This window comes from Toxotes jaculatrix, chromosome 15 (assembly GCF_017976425.1).
Source record: "Toxotes jaculatrix isolate fToxJac2 chromosome 15, fToxJac2.pri, whole genome shotgun sequence".
Taxonomy (NCBI): domain Eukaryota; kingdom Metazoa; phylum Chordata; class Actinopteri; family Toxotidae; genus Toxotes; species Toxotes jaculatrix.
Genome location: NC_054408.1, coordinates 10,401,874 through 10,416,766, shown reverse-complemented (window position 1 = coordinate 10,416,766; position 14,893 = coordinate 10,401,874). Strand labels below are relative to the sequence as shown.

Here is a 14,893-nt window from a genome sequence, read left to right as displayed (position 1 = left end):
CCAAAGGGACTCTGGATGTAAACCCTCGTCTCTGGTGTGATGGTCCTGCAGCTTGTATACCCACCTCCTACCCACCTCCTTGTGATTCTGCTGCTGTTTATGAATTTAGCACTTCACTTATTCAAAAAATACATTTCCAGTTGAGTGTCATGAAAAATGCATGTCCAGTGCACAAATCAGTGAATTAAATTTTGTGACTATTTCTCGAATTACCGTGAGAGTGGGTTGTTTATACACTTGTGGTACACTGGTTTTGGAAGGGATTTGACAAATTAAGATAAAAATTTTGATTAGTGAAGTTTAGAGATGCTCTTAGGTGGATTTTGTTATCTTTGGACATAGATAGGCTAGCTGCTTTCCCCACTGTTTCCAGTCTTTATGATGCTGGTTTCAGCTACATATTTACATTACTGATATGACAGTGTTATCAGTTTCTTAACTCATCAAGAAAGGAGTATGTGTATCTGTCAAAATGTCAGTCTTTTCCAAAAGCTAGAATATTTCTGCATGTCAGTGACGAAAGCCAGACTACTTTTTTTTGTCAGTTATATAATTTAGACTAATTACCAAAGGAGGTTATGTTTTCACCAAAGTCTGTCTGTCTGTTTGTTTGTTTGTTTGTTTGTTTGTTTGTTTGTTTGTTTGTTTGTTTGTTTGTTTGTTTGTTTGTTTGTCTGCAGGATTACACAAAAAGTACTAGACATGGTGGAGGGGTGGGTTAAAGGGAGAGATCCAGGAGTTGTTGTTTTTTTTTAATCACTGTCCCTAACAATGGTAATAATAACACTATAAAATAATAATGTGTGGATCTTGATGTTAAAAAAATATGGCATATTTATGGTCTTGAGATCTATGAGTTTGTGTAGTTTGGTTAAGATTCTGATTATAATCTGGTGAAAGAAAATGCTTCATCCTCATTACAAAGCTGTACTTACAATATTTCATGGCAAATAAATTTCTACTTCCTTTTTCCTTTTGTTTTTCTATTATAAGAGCTAGACAGACATGTTGAAATGTTTGGCCCTGGTGGAGGCTCTACTGAGTGCCACTGTAGTTGTATTGTGCCATTTGTATTTCCAAACAAATGATTCATGTTGACACTGAAGCTGAATGGTCATCTACAGCACAAATGTGCATTCAGATCAAACTTGAAATAGTTCTACAGAAACCTGGCTGGGTAGGTTTGCTGAAAATATAGGGCGGGGTTAACTTTCAGCCTACAACCTGAGGGCGTTTTTTAACATTCCTACTATCTGATTTCGAGCCAGAATCTCACTGGAGCTGTGATCTCCCAGTGACACTGTATTGTTAGCTTACAGGGTGGGGGGATGGGCAAGTCTGCTGTGCAGTGGATCACTGGTTTCAGCCTTCTGCTTTGTCATAGCAACATAATGCTGTGTAATGGGCCTCCGCTCAACTACACATTATTATCGTGACATGTTGGTGTGCAGAATCACTCTCTTCTGGACTACAGGTTTAGAAGATGACATTTAAACATGGCTGTCATGGTTCTCGTTGTTCCTTCTGAAAATAAATGATGATGACGAAGAGGAGCATGGGGATTTACATGTGGCTGAGAACGATGGGCTTGTATAACAGGCAGGAAAGAACAAACTGTGTTATCACACATCCAGATAAAAGTCATTCATACAGAGATGTCAAGCACCTCATGATCTGATATGTAAAATAAAATGATTCAGAGAGCATTGCCATCTGTTAACATTTCCCTACCAAATGAGGTTATAAAACACGGATAAATCCTGCTACACTATATGTGAGTTGTGTGTATGCATCTGTGTGTGTAAAAACATTTGAATGTGTTCGTGTATGTGGATGCATGTGTGTGTGACAGACTTAGAGAAAGAGAGATTACATTGAATTTCAAAATGTGTTCTATTTTCCATCATATCTGATAATTGTTTGCCTGAGATGAGAGAACAAAATCCCCCTGATAAATTCTCCTTTGTTGGATATTAATACTGGATCATCTCCTGGAAAATATTGTGTGAGACAGAGAGAGAGGGGGAGCGAGAGAGAGGTGTCAAAGCACTTGTCGATCTAAAATTTGTCTGTGGACACATTGCCATCTAGTGGTACAAAAACAGCACAATACATGTGACTAAACATTGAGATCCTCTTCATTAAAGTAACAGTTTTTTTCTGTGTTCACATTATGACTGCATGAGTTTAGATCATTGCTGTTTCACAACTCTGTCCTCCTTGTCTCCTCTTTGTTTATTTATTATTTCCAATCTGAAAATAAACACAAGCCCACTTCGTAAAAAGGTACAGTTATTATCATCCGGTTTGCTAACAGCCACCGAGGGACACTGAGCTGTCAGTCAACCATCACGGTTTAACCTGAAACCAAAATGTTACTCTATGTCTGAGTGGGTGGTTTGTATGTGAATAACAGCTTGTACTGGACCATCATCCCCCAACCATTGCACAACGCTGCATTGTTTTGGGTGGCAGTGAAAGAGGGAAAATATCTCAAGCAGGCATCTATTTGGACGTCCTCCACGCCAAGTAGGTTTTCCAACCACATATACAAGTCAAATATTTTCACAGGGAATGTTAGAAATTCTTGTGAGCACACAAGGAGTGAATAGGCTTGAAATTATGAATAGACAAAAGATTGACTGTACAGCTGAAGGGTTTTATCAGTGATATAGCCTGTTTAAAGAGAAAAATATCCCCACGCTACATTTTATTAGTGTCAAGACATCTCATGGTTCACCTGTAGTTCTATCAATGTACAGTTTCACTGGCATACAGGAATAACTCAAAAGAAAAGAGAAACACCAAGTAATTAATCAATTTAATGATGACATATAGATTGCACATCTAAATCTAAATAACAAAGCATACTGTAAATCAATATTAGCCTCTGTCTCATTTGCAAGAGATGCGCACAACATTTCTTTTAAATTATTCTCCCTGTGGCTCACATATCAATACTCAGTGGAAAAAATTTGCTAATGGAATGGAATAATTAACTTGCAATGCACATCAACTTGCTCCAGTTATCTCAAATGAAATGACAGGACCATGACAAACACTGACTGAACTCAATATACTGCTGTCATTCAAGCCTGCTAGTGAAACTGTGTCTTGCCATGACATGTTTTGTCGGTTGACTTGGTAAAAGGAACAAAGAGGATCAATAAACAAAATTAATTGGTAAAATAGATTTTTTTTTGGTGCCACTTCAAGAACGACTCTTAACTTGACATGTGATGAAAGGCATTTAATCAACCATTACGTCAGTTTTGACTTGGACAAGATTTCAGTGTTTTGTGCCTGTACATGGTGGATGATGCTGCTGATGATATCTTTTACAATGATGTCATTGTGACAGCTTGCTCTTAGAGATAGACCTCATGTTTTTTGTTCAGTGTTGGTTGCTGATTTGCCTGAAGCCGTTTTCTGAGAATTAGTATTACTCAGGAAACATGATTATGTTTCACAGTAATTCATAGTCTGTGCACACTAAATGGCGATAACGTCAACTGTATTGGAATTATAGACTTACTCTTTTGGATGTCATCACCTGGGAGGTCTTTGAACTCTCGTAACATGCTATTTGTTTCCATGATTAAAACAAATGAACAATGCCTCTTGATGATGGAGGAAGATCCACTGTTTGATTCATGAGTACACTGCCAAAATTTATACAAATGCAAGCTATCATCTACATGATTACTACACTTTTGGTCTCTAATGCCAAAGTTATTAGTGTTGGAATACTGCCTTCATCTTTCTGAACTGATCTTCTCTTTTGTTCACAGCAAAAGCTGGCTCTTTTCTCTTATCCGGGTGGCCCCTCATCAAAGGTGTGAACAATGCGTCCACCTGCACCTTAAAGCATCAAAGATGCTCAAGTGTTTGATCGGTGTGCCATTTTTACTCATGAGCATGCAGGCTGAAAACCGACACCGGTGTGTTATCTTTTGAGATGCCTTTTGTCATATCATGTGACAGACACGCACATTTCTGCAGCTCTGGGAGTGCAGCCGGTGTTGGGTGATGGGCCAAGTGTAACAGAGCTGACTGAACTTTAAAAGGCAGCTTTGGGGAACTGGTTTGAGGTCACATATTAGTTATGGTCTGTAATTTTTTTTAGCAATATCTTCTAAACTGGTCGCTTAAAATTTTGAAGACTGGTTGCACCTTGCGTGGAAAAAAACCTGAATAGTATTGAATGTTTTGTTGTTTTTTGTTGTGTTTTATTGGATATGAGCCAGTTTATCTGCATGAAGGGTTATTTATATGGATAAACACCTTGCCAGTGGAGACTCATTATAAATATAGGTGTGAATTGATGCTGTGACGTGAGTTACAGCTGAAATCCAGTCAGCCAGACATACCCTCTCTCGAAAGCTTGATAGTCTGAGTTTGCAATTGGCAGAGGCTTTTCCCAGTCAATGAAAGCACGGCGTCAGAAGGATACGTGTCCCACAGGCTGCAGGAGACATCAGGACCGCACACAGACAGTGTGTTTCCTTCACTGCACACTATAAACCCCCCTACCCACTCCACACATGGCTGTAATAAGCCAACAAATTAAGCCATTATACTGTTTTTAAGGTACACAGACATCCGTGTTTAAATATTTTAAGAGTGGCAAGGGATCTCTCACCCCAAGTTACATTGGATGTCTGAGACCACCAGGGAAATGAATGCACATCCATCTTATCATTAGAGAGCTGTGAGATGATTTGTGTGATATATAGCCGTACTTTTGCAAAACTATAACAGACAAGGGCTCTTCTTATTGTGCTCTGCTTACTCTCACTGAACACAATGTTGACCTTTTATGAATGACATGGGAATTTGTGCTTGATGGGAAATTTTAGGTTGATTTCATGATCCCCATCATTGCCAGAGAACATATCTGCTGTTCAGGATGTGCTAATATGGGCATATTACTTTTTCAGTGGTGAGGCACGGGTCAAACTATTTGGCACAATGTGTAATTGGCCCAAGGCAAGATGGCGACTTAAGCCAAATCTAATGATGGTGTGTAAGTGTGTGTTCACTCCTCCTCTGCATACAGTTTAAGAGCAACACCTATAAAACTTCATTATGCTGCTGCTGTAATGGGGTTCAGGGAAGTACTCCATGAGCTGACAAAAGCAGGAGTGTCTTGTAAACCCTTGAGGGAACTTTCTAATTAAATACTCACTCCTTAACTCTAGTAAATAGCAAGGATTTCAAGCTTTTCCTACATGTCATATTTTCTCCATACCTGAGGCTATGAAATGATGCCAGAAGTTGGGAGTCCATCTTGAGGAATTTAGTCAGGATGGTTTTAATGGTTTTCCATGTAGAATTGTTTTTCCAAGCTACTGTTAAACTGGGAGGCGAGAGGGAAAGGGCTTCCCTGGGATGTTGGCAAGCCTCACTGTGGCCATATGTGAGGGCCTGATACAGGAAGCCAGTCTACTCCCCATTTTTAATGAGTTGTGTCATCAGAGGATGGCAGTGGATCTAACCCTTCTGCATACATTAGAATAAACAGGTATGTATCTGGCTCTGCTTTACGCATAATCCTATATGCATTATGTTCGGGTATATTGTTGGGGCATTTTATGAAGACAGAAGCTGGCACATAGCCAAAAAAAATGAATGAATAAATGAAAATAAGGATGGAAGGAGGCAAATAAATGCATGGAGAAATAAGAATGGACAAAAACTGCATTTTTATGTGCTCCTATAAGTGATTTTATAATTCCAAAATGTAAAAGTGTACTCATCACAAGGAGCACTACTCAGCCTGGGAAAACGGCTGTATAATGCCGCCCGCCACCCTGAGGACATCATCAGGGTTATGTATCTTAGATTAGTTTTGAGACTTTGATTTTAAATCAGAAAGCCTGTGTTACAAACTGGAGGCGCAGAGTTTGAAAGACAAAGGCTTCTAGAAAGCAGGAGGTCTGATGAACGACACTGTTAAATTGCACACTGCGGACTAAAAGTCAGGTTACCTTGGCCTCTCCTGCTTCAATTTTTCCCATTCTTGCTCTCATCTGTCTTTTGTGAGCCCTCTCAACTATATGGATGTGCGGTCCTAAATGGCTGAAGTTTTCCTTTAATTGTTTTTGAATGGAATCACTTATCATTTTATTGGTTATATGTATGATGGAAATATAATTAGAAACAATAAACTTACATCTGAGAATGGAGACTGAACAGAGTAACACAGGAAAATGAGCTCAGTGATAAAACACTGTGCATTGGTACTGCAGAATTAGGTCCTGGGTTGAGCTTGTGTAGATATTTATCGAATCAACATAATAATCACCTGTCTTTCTTTCTGTTTATACCGCAGCACATTCCGTTACAAATACTTACTTTTATTAAAAGTTGTGATTATAGACCATGATCTCCATTTATACAGCCTTTTCTTCCTCCTTGAAGGCCTCCTCACTGAACAACCTGCTCATGCTTCTGCACAGCGTGCAGGACTATGCAGCAGTCTACCTGCTTTAACGCTCCTCGTGTCTGTCAGTCACCGCGGGATCGTCCAATCACAGGGCACTTAAGCCCGTGACTCCTCCCCAGTGTATAATTGAAGTTTCTTTAGTTTCTCCGGCGGAGCCTGCACGCAGTAGTGTTCGTTCCGTGGAGGGATTAAATACACAACGGCGGGACCATGTTTTCTAGGAGCCTGAACGTGTGTGTGACCCTGTGTTTATGGATTACAGCGCTAACGAGCCCGGGAAGTGTGTCTGCGAGGAAGCAGGACGACTCTTTCTTCACTGCCAGTATTTACCGAGCAAGATGCGCCTCGAGATGTCTCAGTCTGCACATCACTCGCATCTCTGCTTTTTTCAAGCACTCTCAGGTAACGAGCATGTGGTCACAGTAACTCAGAACAACTCCTGGCATTGTGTTGAAAAAAAAAAAAAAAAAACAGAACCAAACCAAACCCGGTGTTGGGTTATTTCATAAATGAAAATGTGCCAGTCGATGCTTCCCACATAAGTAAAACCTGTTTCTCTTGAGCTCATTGTGAGCATACAGGAGCAGGTCACTAATGGTGCTGGAATACTTTCTTACTTTTGTTTTCTGGCAGGAATGATCACTGACGAGGAAATTCGATGGTTTTAAACAAACAGAGTTTAACCAAAAAAAATAAAAAAATAAAAAAACAAAAACAAACCAAAAAAAGCACACCAGTTGCAAATAAGCATGTATAGCATCTGAAGGTCTGAGTTGCTTGCAAAGTTGCCACATACAGTAAATGACTGGTCGCCTGTGGGAAGCTTCAAAATATATCTAACACACTGCAGTATTTTTGAGGTTGGCAGATGATGGATGCCTTTTATTGGTAACAGTTTCCATTCATTACTTGCTGATATCTGTAAAATTAGACAACAGTTTCTGTTAGTGTAAATGAGATGGACTTAACTTATGTTACTTTAATGTCGCCCATTTATTTTTAAGGTTGCTATCTGAACTCCTCTCTAATGAGAGGAACCACTGCTTAATACAGTATATTCATAGTAAGAATTTTACACTAGTGTCCTCCACAAAGCATGTTGTGATGAAAACCTTGTTTGACACTACTATAAATTAGCTGTATTCTTTGAATGATTTGGTATGGGGTGTCAGAAGTTGTTTTTCACCCTCCACTGGACACACTGTTCTCTCTCAGGGCTTCAGAGAAAGGGACTGGTCACTGATCCTTCTCCTCTCAGCTTCTTTTCACCAGCTATCTATCTGTTGACTGCCTTTATGCTCACTTCATTTGCATTTGCAAGGCTTGTGTTTCTTAAGGTGCATTAATGAATCCCTAATTGTCATGAAACATTGTGGAGCAAGGTAAATTTGTAATTACGTCTAATGAATCACCGGAGTGCATTGCCTGTTTCTTTGTCCCCAATTAACTTTACTTTGAAAGCACTTATTGATCTAGTGCAGTAGTTCTCAATTCAGTTCCTTCATGAGACGCGGAGACCCACTGCGGTCAATTCTAGCAATTTTATTAAGGGTTAAGATACACCCGGGGTGAAGGATGAATGCAGTTAAGTGTAATTAACATCCCAGCAGAACAGAAGAGTAGTAGTGCTGTGCATCCAAAGGGCACAGATTGAAAACAGTGTTTCTTAAAGCACAACTTGGCAGGTAGTGGAAGGGATTTGTTTTGAGAACTTTCCAAGACTATATTACTGCCCTGGGTTACAAAGTTGGAGAATTAAATTAGTCACCAACTGACTGAGAAGTCAAATAACTGATGGAAGTCTCACCTCTAATGAACAGCTAATAGTCGATATAATTGACTGCAGAGCCTCAGAGTGTGAGGCAGCCTTCCCCAGTGAGAGGATAAGAGGGAGGTATTTGTCTAAAGAGAGGGGCATTTTTATGGTTAGTGATAAGCAAGGTTTCTTGAGCAAGCTTGTGGGTCTAAGAATAGAAGGCAATTGTTGATAATCTGCAAGGACTGTCTAATGCACTGTGTTCTCAACAGTCCTTTCAGGTGAAAAAGGGGGGGGGGGGGGGGGGGTGGTCTGGTCAGCTGCAAAAACATATGGCTCTCCTCCCCCGTGCCCTCTACCCCCTGGCCCTGCCAATAAATGCCAGCATCACACCTCATAGGCATGCAGAGGATACACACTGAGCTACCGATGCTGCTCCACCGAGGTCACCTTCCTGCTAAACGCTGGCGCCCAATTGTGCTAAATGTGATAAGCTCTAATGTAGTGTTGCCACAGCACTGGAGCATGCTCAGTCAGCACAACCTACAGGTGGATCTGCTTCCTCTGCCAGATCTTATTACAGCAAGGGGCCATCAGGCAGCTTGGAGCTCCACTCGAATGATTGAGACGACAGACCTTTTAATTCAACTCGAACATCCTTCAGGGGTCATTTAATACTCGATAGGAAAACCAAGACATACAACACTCCCATTTTAATGGAAGTGAAATGCCTGGGCTGTATGTCAAAGCTGTGTCTTTTGCCTTCTGTTCCTCAAATTTTACTGTGTCTACTTGGTATTTAGTAATCTATATGGACCACTGCTTATGTTGGTTATGGTACAGTACACAAATTGTCCCCTTAACACATTTTGCAGCTGGAATGTAAAAGTGTTTTTCATATCAGCTTTAATTTGATCATTCTGTGAATACTGGAATGAAAACCGGAGAATTTAGCGCTTGCAGATGTTATGAACACCCACGCGTCTTTCCCTTTTATTTGTCTGAATCGGAGGACAAATCAGAGACTTTGTTGCAATTGTTGCAATTATGAATTAGTGTGAAATGGAAACAAGCATGGAGTTTCAGAGTTAGGAAACACATGGGTAGTCTGTTGGTTGTCAGATTTATAGCAGTTCTAGATTTATAGATGTAATAGTATTTCCAAATACAGCTTTATTGACATTTTACTCCACTTTTGGGGAACTTGTCACCATAGCATAATAGACAGAGGGGAACACCCAACCATAAATATTAGCCTCGGACACTCTAAAATATTAAGAGCGAGCTGGGAGCCCTGTGCAATTATGTATTCTGAAAGCATCAGCCTTGTAGTGGATTATTTATGTGGGGACCTGTGAAGCCAAAAACAAGGTGTGTCCAAGAGGTCTTGTTATTACATTCAAAGCAATAAAAATCTAACATTTTAAATTCAGTCATTCACTTCTAATGTGCTGCACAGTGAAGTGTAAGCATCTTGCTTGAGAGATTTGTGTTTTAAGCAAAGGGAAGAAAAAACATTGGAAAGTAGTTTTTCCGTGTCCCCTTGTTTTCGCCTTTGATATTAAATAACCTGTGGTGGAATCAAACCTCAGTCAGCGAGCGTCTCATGTGTGGAGTTTTTCATTAGTGAAGACAGCGGATGAATAGGGTTCTATGTAGGTTGGCCTTACCTCTCTGCAAATGCTTTTAAACCATGACAGTCCTGTCTGTAAATCTCAATCCCCAGCGCTGCTACACCCTGAGCTACCTCATTTGACAAATAGCCTTCATTCCTAAGTGGAGACAACTTTAGACCAGTGTTGTTTGAGATTTCTGAAACACCCTTTTATGTTAACATTGGATGTGCGCTGAACACATTAGCTCACTTTCAGAACCCCTGTCAAATAATTCATATAAAGTGAATAATTGATGAGTAGAATGACCACAGCCCTCACACCCATTCAAGTTAAAGCCTAAATCTTTGAGCCTTTTATTTTAGTGCTGCCTATATGCCCTTAAGGAGAAGTTATTTTGGTGTTGCCTGGGGACCCCTGAGCTGTCAAAGGACACACAGAGACACCAGTCTATCCTTTGAAGTCCTATCTCCTGTTAACTTGGCCAGAAATGTACAAACTCTAGTCGCTCAGTGTTGGGGAACATACAGGCAGGATTAAACTAAATTCAAAAACACTTCACCAATGTAAACTGAGATCGGTTTGATCCAAATGAAAGACTCATAAGAAACAAAAGATTTCCATTTTCAAAAGGTGGAATTCTACCTTCAAAGATAAAAGGGGTTTTTGTCCATGTTCTCCTCAGTTGTCTAGACAATACAACACGCCCCTGGCCACCTGCTCTGACTTCTCAGCTGACAGCAGCCATGATGTACCTCTGTGATAAATCCCCTGTTTACATGACTCCACCAGTGTCACTAACAAAGCAGAGAGTTAACCGCACATTCGTAGACCACTGTCTGGCCTCCTCTCCTCGACCTCAGTCGCACAGGAGGATATCTGGAAAGCATTCACTCACTAGAGTCCTTGACAGTCCTCAGCACTGCATAATGTTCAGACTGCAGAGGAATGCCATGGTGAGTCAGAGGGATGAAGTCCTGACCTATAATTATTCCCCCGTTGGTCCCTGACATGGTGGGGTCAGGCCTGGACAGCTGGGGCAACATCCTGCTGAGCTTCTCTGCTACATGGATGCTGTCACACAGCAAAATTAGCTCCTCTGTGGATCTGGCCCTGTCACTGTTGATGGATGGGCGAAGAAAGGTGTCAAAAACAGGATTGATGATTTAGGACATGGTCTAGAGTTGTGACAATCTGTATAAATTATCCAAAGGCATTGCCTGCCAGTGTAAAATGTCAAGGTTTTATTTACAGGTTGTCACCAGCAGGGGGTTTGGCTTGGTTGTTTTGATCATCTTTTATAAGTTTGCGAACTCTACAAGGATTTTAATCATGTGAAACAGTGCAAAATGATTTACTGGCGAGGAATAATTCATATTTTAATCAGTGCTCGGCCAAACTGTGAAGATGCTCCATTTCACACAAAGAAAACCTGCTGATGCACGCTAAACTCCTCAGCAAAGTTAGTGCTCATTTCCCCTTCATTTGGTAACAAAATGAAACAACTATTCCTAGTCTCCTTAGCAGCTCATGTATATTTTTCATCCTTATCTGCAGTTGTTAGTGGTAGAGATTCTCTGAAGACATGACCATACAATCATGGATTCCTTTGAAGCCATTTGACCATTATCCTTGACACTAAAAGCACAGCACTTACTGGTACTGAATGTCAAATTAAACCCTTTAATGATAAGTTCTCTCCTAAGGTCTCATGGGAAATTTCTTCTGGATTACATTGTGGGAAATGGCTTTGAACTTGACATTGAACTTAAGCAGACTTTTTGCCTTCAGTCCCTGAAGTTTGGCTGTATCCTACAGCTTCATTACTGTCATATAGAAGCACTGAAAACATCCAAAATTGAAACTCAGATCTAGGTCATTGACTGGGATGAATTCCTTTAATGTCTCTCTAAACTCAGAACCTCCACCGACAATATTTGCATTCGTTGTCACAGTTGTCAGTCGTGGTGATCAACCCACCTGACCCAGTTGCCCTCGGCTCTACTCAACTTTTTCACTTCTTTTAGCTCATCTTTCTGGTTTCACGGCCAACAACTTTTTTTTTTGGTTCACTCTCACCGTTCTCATAGCGTCATTCTGCATTTGTTGAGACCAGAAACAGAGCTAAAAGAATAGTGAATATTGGGGCTTACATTCATCAAGTGATCAAAAACTCAACTCCAAATGAACAATAATGTTGCTTTGTATCTTCTGGATGTGTAAATAAGCAACTGTCTGTAAAAAGTTTTCCAAATCCACTTCAAAGGTGATGATATGTCAGTGTTGTGCTCATAGTGTTTTTCGGCTTTTCGCAGGTGCCCGAAAAATCAGTTATTGTAGGTTTGAAACATTGACCTAAATGGCCCCTTCTCTGATGTGCAGCACATTCAAACATTTTGGCTCTTTCATGTTGATGAGCTGGTCATTTATTCTGAAGCAATAGCCTTGCTTTTGCCGTCCAAGCACAATTATGTTTGCAGAGAATGACAGCATAATTCTTCGCCCTAATGGAATTCAGGAAATGACCACTTGCACAAGCCATTTACCCCCACTGGTCCTTCACTCAACAACTCTCCATATTTACACATAGAAGACTTAGAAATACACAGCACTATTAGGACCAAATGTTTGCCTCATTGGTGCTCAGAAGGTGGCACTTCCACAGCAATTAGAGGAAATTGGCAGTATCTGCAGTGTACACAGGAGTGCTGACATCAGTTCCCGCCTCAGTGACCTCGGGGATGTCTGTTAAGAGATCAAACAGGTCCTCAGAAAAGCTGAGGTCACCATGCTCTGTTGAAACTGGCCAGAGGTTTGCTGTGGCCCTGGTGCTGCTGACCCCACTTCCCTGCTTAGGTTACATACACTCAGTATGCAAGGCTGACTCAAAGTCAGTCTCTGAAATGTTTCTGCTGTTAGCATTATTGTTAATCAAAAAGACCACGGCTTACGGAAAGTAGTATGAAGATGTGTTGTGATAGGAGAGTACAGGGTTAAAGCTACATAACATTATTTTATTAATTGGTTATGGTAAATATATTTTCAACTATATGATTGATGATATTTTCCCTTTTCTCCTACAGAATAATGGATCCTTGGTGTGGTGCCAGAATCACAAGCAGTGCTCCAAGGTAATGTGGTTTCACTTCTTTCATGAATGATACACATGCCACATACATGCCTCATTATTAGGGGATAATACAGCATAAAGTGTGCGAGTCACGACAGGACTAGTTTTGTCATGCCTGCAGGAATCACTCCAAGAGATGTTGACATACCCTATGCTGAGAAAAACTCTTTTCTTTTCAGCTAGTCATTACTTAAATTGCTTCTTCTTTCAGTGTTATTAATTTGCTCTTGTAAATGGGTACAATTAAATACAATTAAAAAAAGATCTGAAGAGGTTAAATACCTGTCGATTTATGAAAGCAAAGCACGGTTGTTTTTCATGGGCTTGTCATTTGGAATTTCGGTAGGATGCATTGCGGTACGCCTCCAGCGGCGCTTGTTTGTGTTTCAAGCCCTGTCCCAAAGAAGGTTGATACAAAGCTGGTGTTGACAGCTCCTCTGAAAAGATGGCGCTGACATATTCTATCAGACTCTCCTGGAGCTGTTGACAAGGCCCTCGGAGATGTGCTGTATGGACTGTAGACAGAGAATACTATGGAGCTGAAATAAGAAGGACAATATGCCAGTAGAGCCTGGCCCAAGTAGCAATCTGAACAATGCTCTGTGTTGCTGTCAGAGGCTCTCACCTCCTCACAAACAGACCGTGAAACCAGGATTCAATGCTGTTAGCCCATGAGGACTGAAAATAGGACATATACAACACATATTCACAGGAGGATGGGGTTCCCTTTCATGAAGCTGTGTGTCTTGTTGGTTTTTCCTTGCTAGCGGGGTTTCCTTCATGCTTTAAAAATGTGTTAAAATACATGAAGCATGATGTCGTACAGGTGATGACAAATTGGATGTAATCCTTGCGTAAATTTATTGGCTTTTCTCACTAAAGTCCACAGATGTTGGTGTAATTATAGAGGAATGCATGCTGAGAATTTGGACAAATCACTGCATTGCAGTGATGGTGATTAATTGGAATTTCAGGAAAATGCAAAGTGGCTGATTTTTTTTATGCATTGCTTACTTAACATGGCCTCACATTTGGTGTACATATTAATCACAATCAGTGTCTAGTATCAGCTGCCTTGCAAAATGACCCCTTGTGTTTGATTTCTAAATTCCTTTTTGAATTTCAAATTGTTTCCTTAACTATTTGCATTTGCCAGGGATACAGCAGAGCTATTGTGCTTTGTGCTTTCCACTGCATGAGCAAATGCATAGGTTATTTTCCTTACACTGCATGGCAAATATTTACAACATAGTGTTTTGTAACAAATGACCTAACCTCTTACAATTGAATGCCTTGTGGTGGTTACAAAATCTGAAAGCAAAGCACAGCTGGTTCAAGATTGTCTGATTCTGTCTTAAACAAAATTTGAGGTTAAAAAAAAAACGTCTTCTTAAATATTTTAAATAATCTGTGACCAGTTTGTATGTTTCAGTTGAATGTACAGGCTCTCAGGAAGGCAAACCTCCTTTGTTTTCACCGTAATGCTGTGAAACCTCCTTTCCACTGTGATGGCCAACATCGGCTCTTGGCACCAGTCATTCCCCAGTCATTCGCCAGAGTTTTATGTTTGAATAAGGCTTTTGCTGGCTGTGAGTCTAAGCACAGCATACTGTTTTCATAATCAACCAGCTAACACTGCTGAAACTCAAATGTCCAAAAACTTTTTAATGGACTTCTTTTTCTCCCTGTTATAACAAGCATGTCACTTAGCACGTCTTTATCCTACTTGTAGGCTGTAAATAAATTAGTCTGAATGCAATGTTGAAAATAATGATATGCTTATGTTGCTGCTGTGCAACTGTGGGGCTCTGCTGCCTTTCCAAATACTTTCGAGAGCTCTCTGAATTTAATTAATTTTGTTGTATCCTAGGTTTTGATTCAGCCATTCAGGAGGCTGACCGGGACGTGGTCTTGCAGCTTAATTTGAAGCCAGAAGTCAATATTAT

General features: G+C 40.4%; 1 protein-coding gene across 2 annotated transcripts in view; it reads left to right on the top strand.

The window, feature by feature from the left end:
• Positions 1–6,608: 6,608 nt before the first annotated feature.
• Positions 6,609–14,893, top strand: part of LOC121194443 (anosmin-1) — a 43,170-nt gene continuing 34,885 nt past the window's right edge. For both annotated transcript variants that reach the window (XM_041057345.1, XM_041057346.1), the window contains exons 1-2: positions 6,609–6,850; positions 12,901–12,948. In XM_041057345.1, the coding sequence (XP_040913279.1) occupies positions 6,659–6,850; positions 12,901–12,948 (240 nt within the window). In that variant the 5' untranslated portion in view covers positions 6,609–6,658. The remainder of the gene's footprint in view (positions 6,851–12,900; positions 12,949–14,893) is intronic.